The sequence below is a fragment of the Podarcis gaigeae genome (genome assembly GCF_964106915.1).
Source record: "Podarcis gaigeae genome assembly, chromosome: 18".
In the NCBI taxonomy this organism is placed as follows: Eukaryota; Metazoa; Chordata; class Lepidosauria; order Squamata; family Lacertidae; genus Podarcis; species Podarcis gaigeae.
In genome coordinates, this window is record NC_139696.1 from 10,316,080 (window position 1) to 10,338,585 (window position 22,506).

Sequence of the window (22,506 nt, forward strand, 5' to 3'; positions counted from 1 at the left end):
CCTGGCTTAGGAGTTTTTGAGGCTGAGGTTTCCTTTCTTAAAAAAAAGAAATGGACAAGTCTTCCGTCGCTTGCCAGGAAATGCAACTGACCTACCTTTAGAGCCGCACTGGGGAAACCCAAGTATTGGAGAGGAAGTTATTAAGTCGCTGAGCTGGGTGCAGACATTGGTAGTCCAAAATATGTGGCAGGCGACAAAGGCAAACTTCAGAATGAAGTTTCCCTCTCCCTATTGATACGCAAAGGACCAGGCCTGGTCTGCGAAAGAATCGCCCTCCGCCGTTTTAAAATTTCCCTGCTTTTGCAGTATGTGTGCATACCGCCCCTTTCTTTCTCCCTTTGAATCACAAAGAATCCCTTGCTGAAAGACAACCTGCCTTTTATTGGATTTTCCTATTTACAAATCAGAAAGAGAGAAACCAGGGTGAACACTGAAAATTATATATATATATATAATATGTATATATAGCACATCTGATACATTCATTAGATTTCTGTCATAATTAACATGAGCAAATTTCCAGGCGCGTCGGACCTTCCAAGAGGTTGGGGGCTAGGCATGGTGGGCAAGCGAGTTTGTGAAGGGCAGGATTCACACCAGGGCCCAAGAACCATAGACTGGGCAGGATTCTGCCTTTGACTGGTGTGAACAAACCACCACCATCCCAAAAACATCCTATAACCAAGAAGGGCGCATTAGTGAGATTCCAATTTGGGAGGTGGGGCTGCAACGGTAGTTAAATTTAAGCTACTCGGCCACCCCAAAAGTCAGTAGCTGTGTTTAGAACCTATTCAGTGATCTCTATATACAGACTGGGGGGGGGGGCGTCTATGTACACAGCTCAAAAAGGGGGGTGGGGTGGAGAGCAAATGAAGAGGGGCAGTTGAAAGCCCCTCCAAAACTGATGCGCCACTTCTGCAACAACATGCACTAGCGCACTCTTCGGAAGAAGCCAGAGACACACAAAAGGCTTTTGCACCGATGAGAAGCTGGTAGCTGAGGAATGGCTCCATTATCCATACTGGCCATACTGAGGCTCACAAGTGCAGGTAACAAACATAGGGACTTGCACTGGGTGCTCTACCACAAAGAAACTTTTTGCATTTATTTTTTTAAAAGCCCAGCAGCGCCAGCTTTCGAGCACAGCTAGGATTCAGGTGATGACAGCTGCATACCCAAGGCAAGTTGCTTACAGGTTTCCACAGGCAGGAGATTTCACGGTGGGGGGGGGGGCGGAATGGGCAAACGAACTGTCCAATCAGTGCTGGTGGGGATCCCACCTTTAGCACAAAAGCCTTCTAGGTCTGATGCATTTCTGTCAGGTCACCAAGACGCCAGGGTTTTCTAGGGGTGGGGATTCTTAAACCTCTGTTTGGCTGCTGGGTTTTCGGGAAACGCAGCTCATCGTAGCCCTAGCAAGACGTCTCCCAGCTCAAAAACCAACCCCCAAACGAGCAAATCAGTCACGACACCAGCTTGTGAATGGGAACCAGACTCAAAAGGAGACCGTAGAAGAGTAAAATGCATTGTTGAGTTGCACTATATTATTATTATTATTATTAGCAGCAAGCAACATATTGACGATCAGAGTCCAGGGACTTCAGCCACTCCCGATACTCTTCGAACAAGGCAAGTTTTTTTGTGGCTGCGAATCACCCTCACTGCCTCGCGTTCAGGGACGAGTCCCTCCCCAAAAAATCTGTCCCGTGACACGATAAGGTAGTTGTCCGGCGAGGGCAGGAGCAGCCTGCAGAAAGGGCGTTCTGGGTCAAGCCTTGCCACCTGACAAGCCGTCAGAAACACAGTTCCTCCTTGCCCTGCCGCATCCCCCTGTCCGGCCTGATCCTGGCACAGAGGGGGGCTTCCTTTGGCAGGGATTGTCCATCCGCAAGAGCGAGTCTGCCCCCGCCTCCCCACGGCAACAGCTGGATGTAGAAGCGGCTACGTTCACAATGCAATGGTAGAGCCGAGCTGCCGGCCTGGGCAGAAGGAACTGCTAGCCGCTGCCCCGGCCGGACTCAGGCCAGCGAATCGTCCCGGTGTCGGCCCTGCTGGGCCCCCAGCCCCGGCTAGCAGCCCTCCTGCCAGCATGGCGGAGGACGGCCTGCGGTTTCAGCTGGGAAAGACACGCAAGGGGTGCGCATGGAGGGGGAGAGATCAGGCGGGAGGAGGGAGGGCAGCACATGGCCGTCCGCCCGGCAGCGAGCTATCCCCCCGCGGCGGCCCCTATGTGTAGAAGATGATCTCGGGGATCTGTCCGTCCTCCACAGACGTGCCGTTGTTGTTGCCGGCGGCGTAGCAGAAGGTGAAGCAGGTCTTGGCGCCCGTCGTCGGCGACTCGTGGATCACTTTGCGGAGCCCTTTGGTGCCGTAGTGGGAATCGGGGCCCTGGGAGAGAGAAGGGAGAGAGCATGTAAGCAGTCTTGCAGTCAGGCCCCAGGCCAGCATCCTGCTCTCAGTGGCCGACCAGAGGCCCCCGGGGTAAACCCTCACACAGGACTCAAAGCACAAGAGCAATTCTCCCCTCCTGGGGTTTTCGGAGGCATTTTCCGAGGACATCGATAGATTTCTTTGCCACAAATCTGTCCAACCCTTTCTTTAAAGCCCCCCAAAGCTGAGGTTATAATAATAACAATAATAATTTATTATTTATACCCCCCCCCCCATCTGGCTGGGTTTCCCCAGCCACTCTGGGCGGCTTCCAACAAAACACTAAAATACAGTAGTCTGTTAAACATTAAAAGCTTCCCTAAAGAGGGCTGCCTTTAGATGTCTTCTAAAAGTCTGGTAGTTGTTTTTTCCCTTTTACATCTGGTGGGAGGGCATTCCACAGGGCGGGCGCCACCACCGAGAAGGCCCTCTGCCTGGTTCCCTATAACTTGGCTTCTCGCAGTGAGGGAACCGCCAGAAGGCCCTTGGCGCTGGACCTCAGTGTCCGGGCAGAACGATGGGGGTGGAGACGCTCCTTCAGGTATACTGGGCCGAGACCGTTAAGGTTAGTGAGCTCCACAGCTGCGATTTTGACCTAAACAATTACAAGGCTGGCGACCCCCCACACAAGAGAGACCTGCGTCGGATGTTGGGGCTGAACAGTCCACTAGCCGTAAAGCGTGGCCCATGTTGGGGGGGGGGACATTTAGGAACCACCGTTAGAAATTACCCAGGCACCAGGCCCGTTTTGCAACTGGCGCAAGTCCAATTGCGACCCTATGGAGATCTCGGGGCACCAGGTGAGCTACCGACATCTCCACCTGGCTGCACCTCCAGCTTCCTTAAGCAAGTCAGCAGAAGAGCTTATTGGTTGCATTTAACTCCCACCTTTTCCTCCAAGGATTGCATGCTTTAACCCCCCTCCCATGTTAATCTCTACAACGACCCTGTGAGGTGGGCCAAGAGGCTGGAACTGACTCCAGGGTCACCCAGGGAGCTTCAGGACTGAGTGGGGATTTGAACCCTGATCTCCCAGGTCTGACACTCTAGCCACTCTGCCATCCTGCCTTCCTAGAGCCCTTCTCCTAGGGGGAAGCTCTATAAATTAAGTAGGTAAATAAATAAATAGAGGAAAGCAAAATGTCCCTGAGAGAAGGATCTGAAATATTTTCCTTGAAATTTGAATTTGTTTTATTCTGGAATGTTTTATTTGATGCTTTAATGTGTTGTCAACCGCTTTGGGATTTTTACTTTACAATATAAAGCGGTATAGATATGAAAACAACTATTAGCACTATACAAACACCATTGGGGGGAGGAGGATAGGCACCTAGACATACCTCAGTTTAAGGTACCCTTTGGCGATTGGCTTATATATTCGAGTTTCTAACACCGTTAGGAGCCCACTTGCCATTCTACTCGCCCAAGACTACGAAAACAAGAACAAAACCACAGAAATGGGTGATTTGGGGCTAGTCACCGTCTCTCAGCCAAACCTACCTTGCAGGTTTGTTGTGAGGATAAAATGGAGAGACTTGTACAAAAGATGTAGATATAAATGGAATAATAAATGGAATTTTAAAATAAAATAATAAAAGGAACAGGCAGCTAGTGAGCCACAAAACTCACCTTCCCAAGCCAGGACAAAGCATGTCTTCAGAACCAAATATAAAAGGACTGGGAATGTTTGCACACTCTCCCTGAAGGACAGAAAAAGCTCCCGCCCTCCAGAGTTACCTTCAAGGTGGCACAGGCTGTGTAGCTGACAGTGGGCAAGATCTCAACGGGCTCTTTAAACATGACCCGGAAAGTGTTGGAAGACCCATCGCAGCTGAAGCCGGTGTCATTCTGGCCCAGGATTGTGTTGCTGTCGGTGTGAATAATCTGGGGGCAGGCAGTGGAGGAAGAGAAAGGGAAAAAGAGAAAGAAAGGGAAACCTTTTAAACTCACGACATCTCTGCAAATGAAGATGTAAACTCCTTTCCCTGGCCTACGGAACCAGAACTCCGAGTCCACCTAGCCCTGGGCTTCCCAAACTTGGCCCTCCAGCTGTTTTGGGACTACGATTCCCATCATCCCTGACCATGGATCCTGCTAGGTAGGGAGGATGGGAGTTTTAGTCCAAAAGCAGCTGGAGACCCACAGCTTTTGGAAACTCTGCGCTCAGACACACACAGTTGTTTTTAACAACATGAAATACTTTTCCTATGGGATCTTCCACTCAGCCACTGGATGCCCCACTTTTCTTCAAAAACAAGCATCTAAAAAGTATTTGTGGGAAAACCTCCCTCCACTGCCTTCCATCCCTGGGTACCACATTTCCTCAACAACCATCGGTTGGTGGACGGACGGAAAAGCAGATGGGAGTCTCCCTCTCCTCAGCAGATCCCCCTTTTATCTGTTCACCTGCCCGGCCCCTTTCGCTGATCTTTGTCCTTGCCCCCCCTCACCCGCCCCTGCCCCAAGTCAAAACCTGGAGAGTTCTCTACCTGTATATTTACTTGATAATCTGTTGGGCCGTGGATGGATCCGTACAACCCGAATCCGACGATAAATATCCTTTTGTTGACAGAGAACCTGGAGGGTTGGAGAGGGAAAGTACAGAAGATCAAGCACAGAAGAATCTTGCTGGATACAGGCAAGCGAAGGTTGCTCTGGGGGGTGGGGCTTGGGGGTCTCGCAGATGATACCAGACTCCTGCTCGCAGCATCCCTGACACAGCAGCCAAGGTGGCCGGGGGCCAACGCAAGGAGGAACCAGCAACTCATGGAGGCAGTGTTAGAAACTCACGATATATAAGCTGGGTGCCAAAAGGCTCCTTAAATCAAGGTTAGGTAAAGGTAAAGGTACCCCTGCCTGTATGGGCCAGTCGTGTCCGACTCTGGGGTTGCGTGCTCATCTCACTCTAGAGGCCGGGAGCCAGCGCTGTCCGCAGACACTTCCGGGTCACGTGGCCAGCGTGACGAAGCTGCTCTGGCAAACCGGGACCAGTGCAGCACACGGAAACGCCGTTTACCTTCCTGCTATAAAGCGGTACCTATTTATCTACTTGCACTTAAGGGTGCTTTTGAACTGCTAGGTGGGCAGGAGCTGGGACCGAACGATGGGAGCTCACCCCACCGCGGGGATTCGAACCGCCGACCTAGGCGCTGAGGTTTTACCCACAGCGCCACCCGCGTCCCCCAATCAAGGTTACAGTTGCCAAAATGGAATGTCTAGTTGCCATTTTTGAGCAAGACAGCTATAAAGTATTGTTTTTAAAATGAGGGACTGACTGTGGATTCTCAGTTACAGATAGGTAGCCGTGTTGGTCTGCCATAGTCAAAACAAAAAAAAATTCCTTCCAGTAGCACCTTAAAGACCAACTAAGTCAGTTCTTGGTATGAGCTTTCGTGTGGATTCTCAGTTAAACAGCTGACTAGTTCGGATGCCTTGAGCTGGCTTAAAAACTTTGAGAACTGAAAGAAGAAAAGTCCCTTGACCCAGGGACAGCCCACATATATATTGGCCCATTCCGACCTCTTTTTCTTAATGGTGACATGGACCATTCATAACGTGGGGGATATTATTCACAACTGTGAGCAGGGCAGGGGGCGGGAAGCCAAGACAAGTGACAACAATTTGCTATAACGCTCTTCCCTGCTCCTGCTCAGGATACACAGAAAAATGCATTTTGGTTGCTGAAATTCATTCCAATTGGGCGGATAAAATATAACCGATAGAATTCTACAGGATGGAGCCTTAGTGTGTGAAAACAGGTCCTGATCCAAGGATCCCCGGATGGAGGAGAGGTCAGGTGCCATCCTAGTGCCCAGGCATCTTCATTTGGTTGCAAATGGCCGATATCCAGGTGCAAAGTGTGCTGGGCACCTCACAAATTTTGAAGACTGCCTTGAGGGTGGTAGGCAGTGGGGGATGTCTAAGATGCATTCCCTGTTCTCAGGAGAGGTGCTCTTTCACCTCTTGCCTGCAGTATTATTATTGTTATTATTAACTTTTATTTATGCCCCGCCCTCCCAGCGAGGGTGGCTAACACCGGTATAAAAACAATTGATTGAAATACAACTTAGAAACGAGATTAAAATACAACATTAAAATGCAGCCTCATTACAGGAAGAATTCAAATCAAAAACTTTTTGGGGGGTGAAAACGTCGTCTTCACCAAGGCCAACTATCCAGACTGGTCCTACATGGGCCAGAAAAAAGCCAGGGAAGTCCCCAAATAGGAGTTCCATCACAGAAGGAGAAAGGAAAAAGGAAAGAGGGGAAGGGGATCAAATTGATTCCAAGCCAAAGGCCAGGCGGAACAACTCTGTCTTACAGGCCCGGAAAGAAATCAGATCCCGCAGGGCCCTGGTCTCATGAGACAGAGCGTTCCACCAGGCCAGGGCCAGTGTTGAAAAGGCCCTGGCTCTGGTTGAGGCTAATCTGACTTTCTTAGGGGCCGGGACCTCTAAGGTGTTACTATTTATGGACCTTAAGGGAAATGCTGCTTTTTAAATCTGGGATGGAGAACCTTGGACGCTCCAGACGCTGGACTCCTGCCTCCCATCACCCTTGACTGTTGGGAGTCGTAGTCTGGCAATGCCTGAAAGGCGCCAGGATCTGGGGAACCCCGGTGCCTGCTCCAGGTGTTGCAGAAGCCTCCCTCCCTCCCAACCCAGCTGGACAAGCAGGCAAGTGGCGTCAGGGCCCCAGGTCCCACCTGATCCGGTCGCTGGTCCCACTGTACCCCCAGCGGCTCTCCACCTGCTGGAAGCGGTTGATGCTGCACTCCTTCCCACGCAGGCAGCAGCGGGGGCGGTCGATGAACTCCACCCGCGGCTTGGGGTTGACGGTGAAGTGCAGGAACAGGCTGACCACTTCGCGGTCGGTCAAGATGCCCGACTGAGCTGGCCCTGGGGAAAGGCAGCAGGAAACGTTAACAAGGACAGCGTGAGCTTCAATGCCACGTTTACTGGTTTTTTTTACTTGGTCCCTCCCTTGTTCTTTTAATTTCATTTCGCTTTTAATTTGTACGCTGCCTTTCCATATTGCACGAGGCCATGTACAAGCTGAAGAAACAACAAAATGCACAACGAAGCTCACGCAGCTTCTAGCAACCCCGTCCGATGCAAGCAGGTCGTAATGAAAAATAAACAGCTTCTACTGAATAATGTAACGTTTGATAATCCATTGGGAATATAACATTACGCAGCAAAATTAACTCTCAAACTCTCACCAAATAATCACCTTCAGTGATTACACCAAAGCATTACTAGACTATAATCAATTAAGATGACAGCAAGTCGCAAGACATAAAGCCCTACCTTAAAAAAAAAAAACAACCTGTAAAAATATTGAATTGTCACAACCAAGTCACATCCAGCCAAGGTTACTCCAGAAGGGAATTTTGTGGTTTAATTGTGCAGTTTAAACTGTGGGATTTGCTCCTGCCAGGCGTAGGGATGGTCACCAATTTGGGTGACTTCAAACAAGGAATAGACATATTCACAGAGGAGAAGGCGGTTCATGGCTATGAGCTCCTGCATCTGTACTCTCTCCCAACTGTCGGAGGAAGTAAATGCCTCTGAATACCAGGGTTTGAGAATCACAAAAGAGGAGAGTTGCTCTTGCGCCCGGGTCCTGCTTGAGGGCTCCCCTTGAGGCATCTGGTTGGCCAATGTGGGAACAGGAGGCTGAACAAGGTGGGCCCCTTGTTGTCCTCATCCAGCTGCAGGACTCTTTAGGATGTTCTTACCCGAGAGAGGAAGATGGAGAACATGTCTGGGCAACTGTTCAGGGTCACGGAGCAGATTGCTATGGGGAGCTAAACCCAAGTATAGTCGTAACTGCCCTGAGACCTGAGGGCATACGGCAATATACAAATAGTAATAATAATAATAATAATAATAATAATAATAATAATAATAATATCTCTCCACTCCAAAACTACAATTCACTGCTACCTGAAGGAGCATCTCCACCCCCATCATTCTGCCCGGACGCTGAGGTCCAGCGCCAGGGCCTTCTGGCGGTTCCCTCATTGCGAGAAGCAAAGCTACAGGGAACCAGGCAGAGGGCCTTCTTGGTGGTGGCACCTCCTGTGGAATGCCCTCCCAGCAGATGTCAAAGAAATAAACAACTATCTGACTTTTAGAAGACATCTAAAGGCAGCTCTGTATAGGAAGTTTTAAATGTGTGATGTTTCACAGTGTTTTAATTTGCTGGAAACTGCCCAGAATGGCTGGGGTAACCCAGTCAGATGGGTGGCATATAAACTTAGTAGTAGTAGTATGCACAGACACTAGCCCACCACTGTCATGTGCCTCAGGTCATGTGGCCCTTGGCCTTATCCATCCCTGAATTAGATGTCCTTCCAACTTCCCATCCCACCTGGAGATGCTCTGCTGCTGAGCAATGGCCCTTCCCCTCCACGCAGAGGTGGAATGGCCCTCTGTCCCAGAAGCTTTAGCTGAGATTCCTGCATTGCAGGGGGCTGGGCTGGATGACCTTTGGGGGGTCCCTTCCAGCTCTACCATTCCGTGATTCTATGATGCACAGCGTCCTCCTGCCCACATCATACACTCTCACACTTTATCCAAAATCCATGGCCTGGGGGGCGGGGCAGTTGCTTCACAGCTTTTGTGTGCTGCCAACAGTTCCTGGCCGCAAAGCCCTTCAGCAAATATTTGCTCTGGAGGGAAAGGTGTGGCGGCAGCACAGCTGCTAGTCTGTTCAGAAAGATCTCAACTGCAGAGGCCGGATTCTCTGCCCCCAAGTAGTGTGTGTGAATGTTTGGCTGGAGAATGGCTGCCAAGGAACACGTCTCATCGCATGCTGGCAAAATACCCGGTCAGAGCCAAGCCAGCGGGTGCTGCATCCACAATATACATTTACAGCACTCTTATACCACTTTGGGGATGCAGGTGGCGCTGTGGATTAAACTACAGAGCCTACAGACTTGCCGATCAGAAGGTTGGAGGTTCGAATCCCCGCAATGACGGGGTGAGCTCCCGTTGCTCGGTCCCTGCTCCTGCCAACCTAGCAGTTTGAAAGCATGTCAAAGTGCAAGTAGATAAATAGGTACAGCTCCGGCGGGAAGGTAAACGGTGTTTCCATGCGCTGCTCTGGTTTGCCAGAAGCGGCTTGGTCATGCTGGCCACATGACCCAGAAGCTGTACGCCGGCTCCCTTGGCCAATAAAGCGAAATGAGCGCTGCAACCCCAGAGTCGGCCACGACTGGACCTAATGGTCAGGGGTACCTTTACCTTTTACCTATACCACTTTGAACCATCACAATTTCCCCTCAAGTAATCCTGGGAACTGTGGTTTGCTAATAGTTTCCTCGCAGCAGCCACTGTGGTCTAGTGGCATACGATCTGGGAGACCAGGGTTCGAATTCCCGCTTGGCCATGAAGCTCACAGAGTGACCTTGCGGCCAGTAACTGCCTCTCAGCCTAACTTCCCTTGCAGCTAATCCCCTGTGGGGATTAAATGAGGAGGAGGGAGAAGCGTGTGCTTCTTGGGAGAAAATGTGGGATGTAGATGCAATAAATAGAACAACAGAATCGCAGATCTGGAAGGGACCGTGAGGGGGATCAAAACTGCAATGTTGGGAGTTATCAATCAACACCAACTGTCCTACACATTCCTACATGTTCCAGTCACAAACCCCTTCACTTTTGCTGATGAACCAGTCAATGAACTTGTATGAAAAACCAGGGATGGGGGAGGGGAGAGAGAAAGGGGGCGCTACGCCCAATCCGCTGACCCCTCTGGTTCTTGCAAGCATCCTGAGCCCTTCTGTCACAGCACCTCAAGTTGCCCTCCAGAGCCAGCCCCACTGATGTGGGTTTTCAAGGGGGCGGGGGGAATAAATTGGAAAACTTCCCGACGCTGCCTCAAAATCAGTTGGAACCTGATTCAGCATCCTGCCCTCACGCTGAGCCAACCAGGTGTTCATGAGAAGCCTGCAAGAGATCTTTAAAAGATGCTGTTCATTATAGCACGGAAACTAACCAGTTTGACTCCTGTAGTTCCCATTGTGTTACTAATCAATTTTTTCAGAAACTGAATTTTCCCACGGAGAAGAAACGGTGGCAGCAGAGGAATATTTCCTGCTCCGCATCACTGCCTGGCTTCCCCCTCGATATTTGCCCTCCACGGCAAGTGGCAAAAGTGCCTCTTTGTTCCCAGGAGACATTTGTGGGGCTGCGCGAGCTGGCAGCACACGTAACTCTGCACATTTATTTTAATGGCTTTTATTTCTCCGCAAGCAGCCTTGGGGAGAAGGGGAGCGGGCCGAACCAGCTTCCAGTGAAATAACCCACAGGGTGACTCAGGACTAGCCAGTGCTCTGTGAAAGACAGCAAGCACCCTGTTTGCGTGCAGAAGGTTCAATCCCCAATGGCATCCTCAGGCAGGCCTGAGAAGGGCTTCCTGCCCAAATCCCTGGAGAGCCACTGTCAGTCAGTGTGGACAATATTGAGCTAGATGGGCCAAAGGTCTGATTTGGCGTAAGGCAGCTACCTCTGTTCCTGTTTAAGCTGGCCTTTTATGGATGACCATGAGGACTAGAATCTTAATTTACATTTAGGGGAAAGACCCTAGAATTTTGCAGTAGAGCCCCTGCTTTCCAGAAGGTCCCAGGCTCTTTTTTATATTACTTTTTTATTAAATTTCAGATTTTTTTTAAAAAAACTTCCAACTTTAATACTTACCGTATTTTTCGCCCTATAGGACGCACCGTCCCATAAGGCGCACCTAGTTTTTTGGGGGGGGAAATAAAGGGGGGAAAATTATCCCCCCCCCAGGCGCGGGCTGGGGCGGGGGAGGCCCGCTGGAGCTTCCCCTGACCCCAGCCCCCAAACAGGCAGCTCTCTGCAAGCCGTGGGAGCCCAGGGCTGGCTCCCGCTGTTTGCGGAGAGGTCCGCGAAGCCTGGACGTGCTGAGCTCAGCGCGCCCAGGCTTCGGCATGCAGGCACCTCTCCGCAAGCGGCGGGAGCGCTCCCCCCGCTTGCGGAGAGGTCCGCGAAGCCTGGGGAGCGAAAGGGGTCTGTGCGCACCGACCCCTCTCGCTCTCCAGGCTTCAGCGAAAGCCTGCATTCGCCCCATAGGACGCACACACATTTCCCCTTCATTTTTTGAGGGGGAAAAGTGCGTCCTATAGGGCGAAAAATACGGTATTTTCCTTAACCCTTAACTCCATGATGTTTTTGTTCCCACCCTTTTTTTCTGCTGCATTACGTGACACATTTATACCCGACAGTTATTTCCACTATTGCAATCGGCGTCTTTCCCTTCTGCTGCTTACATTTTGAATCCTGCTTGCGACTTCGTTCAGCTATTATGCTCCCTCGAGTGGTCCAAAAGGGGATTCTGCTCTTCCGTAACAGAAAGTCCCGGGTTCAATCCTGGGCAGGGCTTGAAAGGGCTCCAGGGCGGACACCCTGGACTTGGGATACACGGCCGCTTAGGGTCCTGTGACCTTCAACTGCTAAGTCTCCAGACCCCCTGGATTTCAAGAAGGGCTCCCCGCTTACCCGCTGCGAACTCCTCGATGGTCATCAAGGGGAAGCGGATGAGGGAGAGGGCTCTGCCCAGGGTTTTCCGCTTGTTTTCTGGGACCACCTGCAGCTGCTGCCGCTGGCACTCGGCCTCGGACCACCGGACCACCGCGTTGAAGAGGCGTACCTCACGGATGCCAAGGGTGTCCCTCTCCAGGACAGCCACCAGTGTATCTGTCGGGCAAGGAGAGTGGGGCGTCAGCTGCAGGCCCTGGCAATATAGGGCTTGAGGGCAGGGAAGGGGGGCAGCCACAGCTCTCTACAATGTTGCTGGGCAGCCATTTCCATCAGCCACACCAGCTGCCAGCTCACCGTTGTTCCTCATCCCTGATCTGAGAAGAGGCATGTTCCCATCTCTTGCACACAGCAGGGAATGCTATCTCTTTCTTGCAGCATCTAAGATGCCGATGGGACTCCAACTCCCATCATCCCGACCACTGACAACGCTGGGGCTTCTGGGAGCTGGCACCCCCTGCCCCCTGAAAGGGTCACAGGCTCCCCTATCCACACATTAGGGCAAACGGGGACGGCGTGGAGCTGTTTTTATTGCCTTTTGTTCTTTCATCCAGGAAAGGAAGGAACCTGGGAGGTTCACTGGTTTTTGAAAGACAGCTTTGAGAAAAGTTTCACAAACTGAGCCAACTGCTCTGAGTCGCAGAGAATTCTGGGGCAAATGCAGCTCTCATGTGAGGGCAAAGGCCAGGTCCTGTCAACCTCAGTGCTCAGACCTGGGCGCGTACTCTCCAGACCAGTCCCAAAACCCCACTGGGGGTAAAAATTCCTGCCATCCCTGAGCTGGCCATGGACGATGGAAGTTGCAGTTCAGGGACACCCAGGGACACCCGAGCTAACATGTTAAGCACCTTGTTGGGTGAAGTATCACCAGGTCAGTGGGACAGGAAGCTCAGAGAGTTGCAACAGCAACACTCCCGACACAGCAAAGGCTGGCTGTTCTAGCGGGGAGCTTGGCTCTCTCAATCTGATCTCCTTGCCAAGAAGACCAGAACTTTCCCCCAAAGCAGCCACAGATGAAGAACCAGGGCTCAAATCTGCACTGATCAGTCTCTGCACGTATGCAGAGGTATGCTGTGACGGAAGGAGGAAGGCAGCGCGTGGGGCAAGCCAGCCACCGCTGCTACTGTTGGCTTCCCTGCCCTGTTCCCACTCGCCCTTTTCATCCTGCGAGGCTTGGGAGGAATGTAGCAGCACAAACGAGACCTCTGTTGGCAAGCATCCTGTGTGTGCCAGACAATGGGCATTGTTGTGGCATTCGGCTGGTGGAAGACGGAAGGACAGAATGTCCTCTCTGCCGCAGAGACCGACTGAGCTGGGACACAAAATACCGACCAATGAGGCTTGTCTCCTGGCTTACGTGTCGTTTTGCTTCAAACTTGCATGCTTAAATGCTCCTGCATGCATTTAAAATAAATAATAAACAAGACACAACATGCACATAGAAAAGTAGGGTGTAGGGATATGGCAAGGCCAAAACCCTTGATGCACAAGCTTTCTATGTGCAGGAATATCTTAAAACAAGATATCGTACGGTGGAGCATTCAATCAGCCCAAAGGGGCGCTTCAGCTCAGACGCAAATTGGCACAGCCTCAATCGGTTGTTTCTGGGACCAACTTGGGACCCTCAAAGGCTTGTATCCAAAACAGCAAATGCACACACACCAGAAAACAACACAACGACCATGAACTGCTGTGCCAATCTGCAGGAATCAGATTTGTAATTATGCACATCTGCCCAGGGGCATAGCAAGAACTCCCTCCCCTTTGCTGGAAGTCTTATTCTGCTACTTCTCCCTGCTGGGTGTTGCATGAACTGTTTGGCAGCATACTTTGCAGCCATGGGGACTAGCAACTTGGGGGTTGGTGTGTGTGTGTGTGTGTGCGTTTTAAATAAAAAAATGCATATCATGAATTTGAAAATGTTCAAGGAGCATTCTGTGAATAGTACAGCGTCCCCTGCCTTTTCCTTTATTCACACAGGCTCAATTCCAGCCCTTCAGGAAGCCAGAACCCAAGCAGTACAGTGAATTATCCAAGCAACCGACCGACGCTACGATCCCCACTGAGCCTGCAAAGTAGACGACTCACCTAGGTCAATATCTGTGAAGCCTTCTGCGTTGATGGCGTCAGATGTGTTCTTATCTATGTTTTCCAGGCAAAGGCTTGCCAGCTGGGGCTCATCGAAGAGTCTGGCCTGAAAGACAGCCATCAGCCAGCAGGTGAAATAAAAATATACAAGGTTAATTAAAATATATGGGAGGGGGGTAACTCTATGGAGGGCAGCAGCCAGAATGCGGCAGATAGACTGGTGACTGGGAGCGGCCGCCGGGACCATATAACTCTGGTCCTAAAGGATCTTCAATGCCTCCTAGTCCGTTTCCAAGCACAATTCAAAGTGTTGGTGCTGACCTTTAAAGCCCTAAATAGCCTCGGCCCGGTATACCTGAAGGAGAGTCTCCACCCCCATCGTTCAGCCCGGACACTGAGGTCCTCCTCTGAGGGTCTTCTGGGGGTTCTCTCACTGCGAGAAGTGAAGTTACAGGAAACCCAGGCAGAGGGCCTTCTCAGTGGTGGCACCCACCCTGTGGAACAGCCCCTCCCATCAGATGTCAAGGAGATAAAGAACTACACAATTTTTAAAAGACACTTGAAGGCAGTCCTGTATTGGGAAGTTTTTAATGTTTGACGTTTTACCATGTTTTCATATGTGTTTGAAGCTGCCCAGAGTGGCTGGGGCAACCCAGCCGGATGAGCAGGGTATAAATAATAAAATAATAATTGACATTATCTTCTCTGAACTAAGAAGTTCCCAATGATGGAACCTTTCCACATAGAGTTTGAAAGGCATTGTCTCAGCAAAGAACTGGGGGGGAGCTGAGGTTGACCGGCACGGCCTACACCACCTTTTCCAACGCCCTCCAGATCGGTTGGGACCACCACTCGCGACAGCCTCTGCCAGCACAGAACCTCCTGTGCCTGTGCAAGCATACCTGCGTTAAGAGCATGAAGGCGTTATCTGCCCTGAGGTTCTTCTTGAGGAACTCCACACAGTGGGCTTCGAGCGCGGGGACGGCGTACTTCTTAGCAGTGTAAAGGGTCGTCATCACGGTCTCTGGCCCTATCTGAACCTCATCCGAATAGAGAAACCTGGGAGCGAGAGCAGGGAGGGCAGGAAGAAAGCACTGCTGCAATTAAAAACAAGGATTTTGACTTAAGATACAGCACTAGCATGGAATAAGTTAGCTGTTAGGTATGAAGGGTTCTCTGTGCCCATAAATGGGAGGTTGGGGGGGGGTCTCCATTTTGCACATGACTCAGCAGCAGCCCAGTCATAGCACACCATCAGAAGCCTCCTCTTTCTTGCAATTTTCAGGCACAAGGAGGACTAGAAACCTCTTTTTAAAAATTAAAGATGGACTTCTCTGAGTGGAGAGCATGGTAGGCTGGGCAGGGCAGGTATGCGTACTTGCTAAATAACATTTATAGCTTGTTTTGTTATGTTTTTGTATGTGCTGGAAGCTGCCTAGAGTGGCTGGGAAGTCCCAGCCATAGGGGCGGGATAATAATAATAATAATAATAATAATAATAATAATAATAATAATAATAATAATATCTGCTTCCAAAGAGCATAATACTATACTCCTCCTCCATTTCAACTCTCAAAGTTGGGCGTGAGGATAATGTTAGCCTGAGAGGTAGCGACTTGCTCAAACTGCACCTGGCAAGCTTTGTGACTAAGGGTGCGATGCAATTTGTACCTGGCTATCCTCAGACAGAGTTTGGCACTCTAACCACTACACCATACTGCATCTCAAACAAACCTTCAATCTTTGTTTGTTTTTAAAAAGTATATTCACTTGATTCAGTCTGGCTTTCCACGGGTTATTTAAAAGCTCAGTTTCCACGAGCTACACAAACACACAAACACACACACAATCCACCCCCTGGGATTAACTTACTCTTATTTGCTTTTATGCTGTATGTCTATGCTTGTTTTATTAGTTGGATTGCTTTTAACAACCGTTACATTTTTAGGTGTTTATTGTACTTAGTGAACTGTTGGAAACTGCCCTGGGGTCAGGTCGACATGACAAAGGAGGACCGACAAACTGCAGAAATAAACAATAAATGAAATAAAACAAACTCCTTGTGGACTGCAGCCAAAAACATTGGAGCTGAAATGTTCATTGAAACTCTCTCACACACAAAAATCTCCATTCTACTAAAGCAGGGAGCTACCTCATACCGAGTCAGGAGGCCGGTTCTGTCTAACTTAGTATTGTCTACACTGATTGAAAGCTCCCCAGGATTTCAGACTCAGGATCTTTTCCTCACCCCCTGGCTGAAGATGCCATGGCATGAATCAGGGAGCTTCTCTTATCAGGAACGGTTGAGAGAGCTGGGCATGTTTAGTCTGGAAAGGAGGAGACTGAGAAGAGATATGAGAGCCATCTTCCAATATCTCAGGGCTGTCATATAGAGGAGGGAGCAAGCTTGTTTTCTCCTGCTCTGGAGGGGAGGACCCAAACCAAAGAACCAAGAAAGGAGATTCCAACTCAACATCAGGAGAAACTTTCTGATGTTAAGAGCTGCTCCACAGTGGAACGGTCTCCCTAGGGAAGTGGTGGACTCTCCTTCCTTAGAGATTTTTATGCAGAGGCTGGACCCAGGCCATGTGTCCTGGATGCTTTAGTTGAGATTCCTGCACTGCAGGGGGTCAGACTGGAAGACCCTGGGGGGTCCCTACAACTCCCATCAGCCCCAACCAATGCCTGGAGGTCACCATGTTGGCGAAGGCAGGCCCAGTGGTAAAGGGACAACCTTAAAGACAAATCTCCGGGCTCTTAAGGCTGCCCAGGTCTCAGAAGCACAGCCCTGCTGCCTCGTAAGAGAAAAGGGTTTAATCTGCTCAACACTGGAGAGCCAGTGTGGTGTAGTGGTTAAGAGCGGTGGACTCGTAATCTGGTGAACCGGGTTCGCTTCCCCGCTCCTCCACATGCAGCTGCTGGGTGACCTTGGGCCAGTCACACTTCTCTGAAGTCTCTCAGCCCCACTCACCTCACAGAGTGTTTGTTGTGGGGGAGGAAGGGAAAGGAGAATGTGAGCCGCTTTGAGACCCCTTAGGGTAGTGATAAAGCGGGATATCAAATCCAACTCTTCTTCAAGGACTTACAAGAAGGAGGGAGATGGAAAAGAGAACTTCAACAGAAAAGCAAAGGCCGGCTGTGGGGCAGGAGGCCACTTTAAGGTGTTGCACAGAATCTGAAAGCTTGGCGTCTTGAGAATCCTCCCCCCAAATTTCTATATAACCATGAGAGCTAGTGGCTTTAAAAATAAATTTTAAAAAAGCAGAAGGGAAGCAAGCGCTCCGCTGTTAGAATCTAGCCCCTAGAGAGCGATTGCCTGGTGTTTCTTTGGAGAACTGTGTTCCTCCTGAGGAAGCAGGGGCTTACTTCAGCAAAGCAAGGAAAGCAGCCGGTTCCACGTCGGGTAGTTCTATCTCGGAGGACGTTGTAGCCATCCCGCCATTGAACATGGCATCAAAGACCGCACTGCCCACAGCCAGCACAAACCTGACATTTGGAAAGAACAAACAAGAAGGTTCCGGTATTGACTGGATTGCACTCTGAATCTCGTCCATTCCCCACAACAAGAGCCACAAATTAAGATTTTGCTATAACCGTATTGCACAGTGCGCTGCCCTGAAGTTACTCTTCCTCTTCAGAACCTCTGGTGCATAGCTCACACAACAGAGCAATAAAAACAATGCTTAAAAAAAGGAACAGACTTAGATCAGGTTTCTTTACATTGTGGTTGTTATCAACTTATCAGGCACCCTAACAACCATGTGATACCTGGATGTTACACAAATGTATTGAAAACTACGCTCTTTAGCCCTTCAAACAGGCTGTCAAAAGGTGTTATTCAACATAAAAGAACGAAACACGAATAAAAACATGACTTCCGAATTCAGGCATTGTAATTCATGGCAGAATAAATTGTTTGTTTGTTTTACAGTGCAAGTTGTGAACATTTAGACTGCATTAAGAACTTAAGTAAAACCCAACAGGCTTTTACTTCATCTAAACACGGGAGCAACATTCATCTGCCATGTGCAGCTACCAGCCTTTGCTTCTGCAAAGTTCTGGACCCTCCACCTTCAAGGCAATGGTCTTGGCTTAGTGTCCTTAACACGTGGAGGGAGAGGGAGAGAGAACCAGGCAGAAACCTTTCAGAAGACAATTGCTGCCCTGACACTAAGCAGGTATCAGTTCCCTAGTGTAAAAGGGCACAGGAACTTGCAAGATCAGATGGGGGTTTTTTTATTACGCTCCTGTGTACTACAAAAGCTCTATTTGCAGACAGATATGCTTTTAACTGCTACAGCAACCAATTAGGAGACATGCTTGCTCAGAAAACGCATGACGTAAAACGCTTGTAGAAATTAATCCATTCCACCTAAAGGCTGGATCATTTTTCTTGCCCAAAGCCAAGAACAACCAGATGCTCAGAATGAACATCCTTGTGGTTCAAAATCAACCAATTTATCTGCCCAATAGCAAATAGTTCTGTAACAAAAGCAAGCAAGCCGAACGCAGACTGGCTGCATCTTTCCTGGGGACTTTCTGCACGCAAAGCTATTGGTGGACCCAGGTAACTTAGAATTATGGTGGCATATTTCCAGGGCAAGTTTCCCCCTAGTTCTGGGTAGTAAGTGTGTAACCAGCCACAACTCGGAACCTCTAACATGCCAGAATTGGAGCTCACTCCTTGCTAGCTTACAGCTCTGCCTGCAGGCGCATCAGGAAAGCCAGCTGCGAATAAGCAAACTCATTTTGTTTCTAGTCTGCTTCCCATTAAATATAATCCCACAGCATAATGCAATCTGATAAATCCTCGTGAGATCCATAATTCATAAAAACAAAATCAATAGCATAAGACAACAACACAGTCCAGCAAGGATGCACTTGCGACCTCATGGGAACCTAAGAAACAGCCTTATAGCTCAGTAGGGCCTACACTGGCTTGCAGCAGCTCTTTAGGATTCCAGGCAGGGAATATTCACAGCCCTACCTGGAGATGTCAGGAATTGAACCCAGGACCCTTGGCATCCTCTTTAAACCCCATCCCACAGATGCTTCCTTGCGGGTTGCACAGCCATTTGTCCCTATGAAGCCCCCTTCCACCCCACAGCCCTTCTCAGCAGCAAAAGCCTCCAGCAGCTGCCCCACCCGTCACAAACACACACACACACACCCCTCTCTCGGACCCACAACTGCCCCCCCTCTCCCCAGCTTCCTGTCCCATAACTTTACCCATATTTTCATAACAAACAACAACTACCGGCATAAAGAACAGCCAAGTCCATCACATCCAAAGAATGACAGCCTACGGGGGGGGGGGGTATGTGTACAGCACAGTTCTCTCCACCCCCCAATCATACTCAAAACCCCACTGTAACCTGCCCCCCATAATAACTTGCCCTTAAGAGCCCTCCAAATTTAACTGTTCTCAGCCTCCCCCTTGAAAAAGGCCCATGGCTCTAGTCCCCATGGCCATTCCCCTCTTTCCACGCCCCTTTAAGTAGGTCAGCGGTGGGGGGGGGGGTTGTCCCTCCCTTCCTGCCCCCCAACCAGGGGTACTAATTTGAGTAAAATATGGGGGGGGGGGGAGAGGCAGATAAGCCCTGCCCTGTATAACTGGCCACAAGACGTAGTGCGCTCACACTATCTGAATGGCAGTGCCCATTGTCTTGGGGGTGGGTGGGCGAGAGACCCCCCTCCCTCAAATATATCATTCATTCATTCATTCATAAAATTTGCACACCGCCTACTCCGGCATCTCTCAGGGCAGTTGCAACACAAAACCACAACATAAAAACGCGAATGCTGTGATCCGACAGGGTCGCCCCCAAATACATAAACAACAATGACCTGACAATCCTCCTCTCCCTGCTCCCCATTTCAAAAAGGCATGGGGTATTGGGGGGGCTCCTAAGCATGGGCCTAGCCAGGATTTGTTAGGGGGGGGCGTTGTAAACAAAACCCATCTGCCCTTTTTCCTTTATGGGGTATCCAAGAGTCCTTATATGCAGCTATGCATTTCTATTGATTTCTATTGATTCGGGGGGGGGGGGGCTTGGCTACGCCCACGCTCCTCTGCCCCCAACCAGGGGGGCTCCGACGTGAATAAAATGGGGGGGTTGCTTCTGCATGATCGACGTGGCTAAAATACAGGGGGCCGACCCCCCCATATGCCGAATGACCCTTTTTGAGGCCCTCCAACATGGGGGGGGGGGCGTTGCTCCTCTGCCCCCAACCAGGGGGGCTCCGACGTGAATAAAATGGGGGGGGGGTTTCTCCTGCATGATCTACGTGGCTAAAATCCAGGGGGCCGACCCCCCCTCCCCATACGCCGAATGACCCTTTTTGAGGTGGGGGGTGGCGTTGCTCCTCTGCCCCCAACCAGGGGGGCTCCGACGTGAATAAAATGGGGGGGTTTGCTTCTGCATGATGGACGTGGCTAAAATCCAGGGGGCCGACCCCCCCATATGCTGAATGACCCTTTTTGAGGTGGGGGGTGGTGGCCCTCCAACATGGGGGTGGCGTTGCTCCTCTGCCCCCAACCAGGGGGGCTCCGACGTGAATAAAATGGGGGGGCTGCTTCTGCATGATCGACGTGGCTAAAATCCAGGGGGCCGCCCCCCCATACGCCCAATGACCCTTTTTGAGGTGGGGGGTGGCGTTGCTCCTCTGCCCCCAACCAGGGGGGCTCCGACGTGAATAAAATGGGGGGGGTTGCTTCTGCATGATGGACGTGGCTAAAATCCAGGGGGCCGAACCCCCCCATACGCCCAATGACCCTTTTTGAGGCCCTCCAACATGGGGGGGGGGGCGTTGCTCCTCTGCCCCCAACCAGGGGGGCTCCGACGTGAATAAAATGGGGGGGCTGCTTCTGCATGATCGACGTGGCTAAAATCCAGGGGGCCGCCCCCCCATACGCCCAATGACCCTTTTTGAGGCCCTCCAACATGGGGGGGGGCGTTGCTCCTCTGCCCCCAACCAGGGGGGCTCCGACGTGAATAAAATGGGGGGGTTTGCTTCTGCATGATGGACGTGGCTAAAATCCAGGGGGCCGCCCCCCCCCATACGCCCAATGACCCTTTTTGGGGCGGGGGGCGCCTTCCTCCTCCTCCTCCTCCTCCTCCTCCTACCTGTGGGCGGGGAGGCGCTGGGCCCCCGCTCGGCCTTTCCCCACCAAGAAGTGGACGTCGCTGAGCACCTCGTTGTTGAAGAGGAAGGCGAAGCGCTCCTGCACCGTCGGCTTGGTGGCCTGCCAGTTGTAGGCCGGCTCGCGGGGGCCCAGCGAGGACGACGACGAGGCCGGCGGAGCGGGAGGAGCGGGAGCAGGGGAAGGCGGCGAGGGCGGAGAAGCCGGAGAAGCGGCCGGGGCCGGGGCCGGCGGACACGACGACGAGGCCGGCAGAGGGTTCCCGACGCGGTGGTTGTGCGTGAGGGGAGAAGAAGAGGAGGCCGCCGCCGCCGCCGCCGCCGCCGGGCCGGCCTGAGGCGGAGGAGGCGGAGGAGGAGGCGGCGGTTGCTGCTGCTGCTGAGGCGACGACGCCGCGGCTGAGGTAAAAGACGGCGGGAGGCCTCCGCCCGCCACGGGCCCGGCGCCGGCCGCCATTTTGCGAGGGGCGGCGGCCGGCGGAGGAGGAGGGAAGAAGGGCGAAGAGGAGGCGGGGGAAAGAGGACGACGAGGGAGGCGGGGAACGTTCAGACGCGACGCCAAAGACACGCGCGCGTGGGGCGGGGGAGGGAAGGAGGGGCGGGCACCCCCAAGGTCATCCAGTCGGACCCCGGAGAAATGCGCGCGCGGGGTGGGGCGGTCTCAGCGGCGGAGGCCCCGCTTAAAAGGCCGTCCCCCCCCCCGCCATGAAGCGTCGAATGAGTTGGAAGGGGACCCCCCAGGGTCATCCAGTCTGACCCCCCCCCCCCGCAATGCAGCGGAGGAGGAGGGAATAAGGGCGAAGAGGAGGCGGGGAAAGAGGACGACGAGGGAGGCGGGGAACGTTCAGACGTGACGCCAAAGACACGCGCGCGCGGGGGGGGGGAGGGAAGGAGGGAGGGTATCCCCAAGGTCATCCAGTCTGACCCCCCCCCCCCAATGCAGCTGAAGCATCCCTGACCTCTGCTTAGAAACCGCCAGGGAAGGTTGATGGTGCTGATGATAACGATGACGACTCTATTCTTTTTTCTTTTCTTTTTTACCAAGTTATCTCAAGTGCAAACTTTTTTTTTTAATTGGTTTTAATTCATTTTGCTACATCAAACATTAAACCAAAGGAAGAAAACATACTTAACACATACACACAAAAAAGAAAAATAATAATAAAGAAAACAAAAGAAAAAACATCTCTTAACATAAGACACCAACAAATTAACTTACATTAACTAAATAACACACAGCACTGATTGACTTCCCTTCATCTCGGTTTCAGAATATATTATA

The 22,506-nt window shown here is 51.2% G+C and overlaps 1 protein-coding gene and 1 long non-coding RNA gene across 4 annotated transcripts; one reads left to right on the forward strand and one right to left on the reverse strand.

Annotated features, from left to right (window-relative positions):
- Nucleotides 1-361: 361 nt before the first annotated feature.
- On the reverse strand, nt 362-21,716 carry BTBD2 (BTB domain containing 2). Of its 3 annotated transcripts, XM_083720504.1 has the most exons (10): nt 21,209-21,716; nt 17,448-17,567; nt 14,984-15,140; nt 14,082-14,187; nt 11,955-12,152; nt 7,136-7,328; nt 4,920-5,007; nt 4,168-4,314; nt 3,771-3,859; nt 362-2,388 (listed from the first exon to the last, which is right to left on the reverse strand). In XM_083720504.1, exons 1-10 carry the CDS (start codon nt 21,679-21,681, stop codon nt 2,346-2,348), a joined length of 1,614 nt encoding a protein of 537 aa, XP_083576630.1. In that variant the 5' UTR covers nt 21,682-21,716; the 3' UTR covers nt 362-2,345. The 3 variants fall into 3 exon arrangements, with proteins under 3 accessions (XP_083576630.1, XP_083576629.1, XP_083576628.1); XM_083720503.1 differs by lacking the exon at nt 3,771-3,859 and having other exon boundaries at nt 4,932-5,007; XM_083720502.1 differs by lacking the exon at nt 3,771-3,859.
- Nucleotides 5,023-7,110, forward strand: LOC310835895. Its single transcript, XR_014559773.1, has 3 exons — nt 5,023-5,259; nt 5,622-5,734; nt 5,853-7,110. It is a non-coding gene; the product is annotated as an uncharacterized lncRNA (long non-coding RNA).
- Nucleotides 21,717-22,506: the final 790 nt, after the last annotated feature.

Bases quoted from the DNA above. Each gene is read 5' to 3' on its own strand.
- BTBD2 (XM_083720502.1), bottom strand. From the start codon at position 21,681: ATGGCGGCCGGCGCCGGGCCCGTGGCGGGCGGAGGCCTCCCGCCGTCT. The intron at 7,329-11,954 runs GTAAGCGGGGAG...GCCTTTCCCCAG, and splicing joins CATCGAGGAGTTCGCAGCGG to GGCCAGCTCAGTCGGGCATC. The intron at 5,008-7,135 runs GTGGGACCTGGG...CCAACCCTCCAG, and splicing joins GGGACCAGCGACCGGATCAG to GTTCTCTGTCAACAAAAGGA.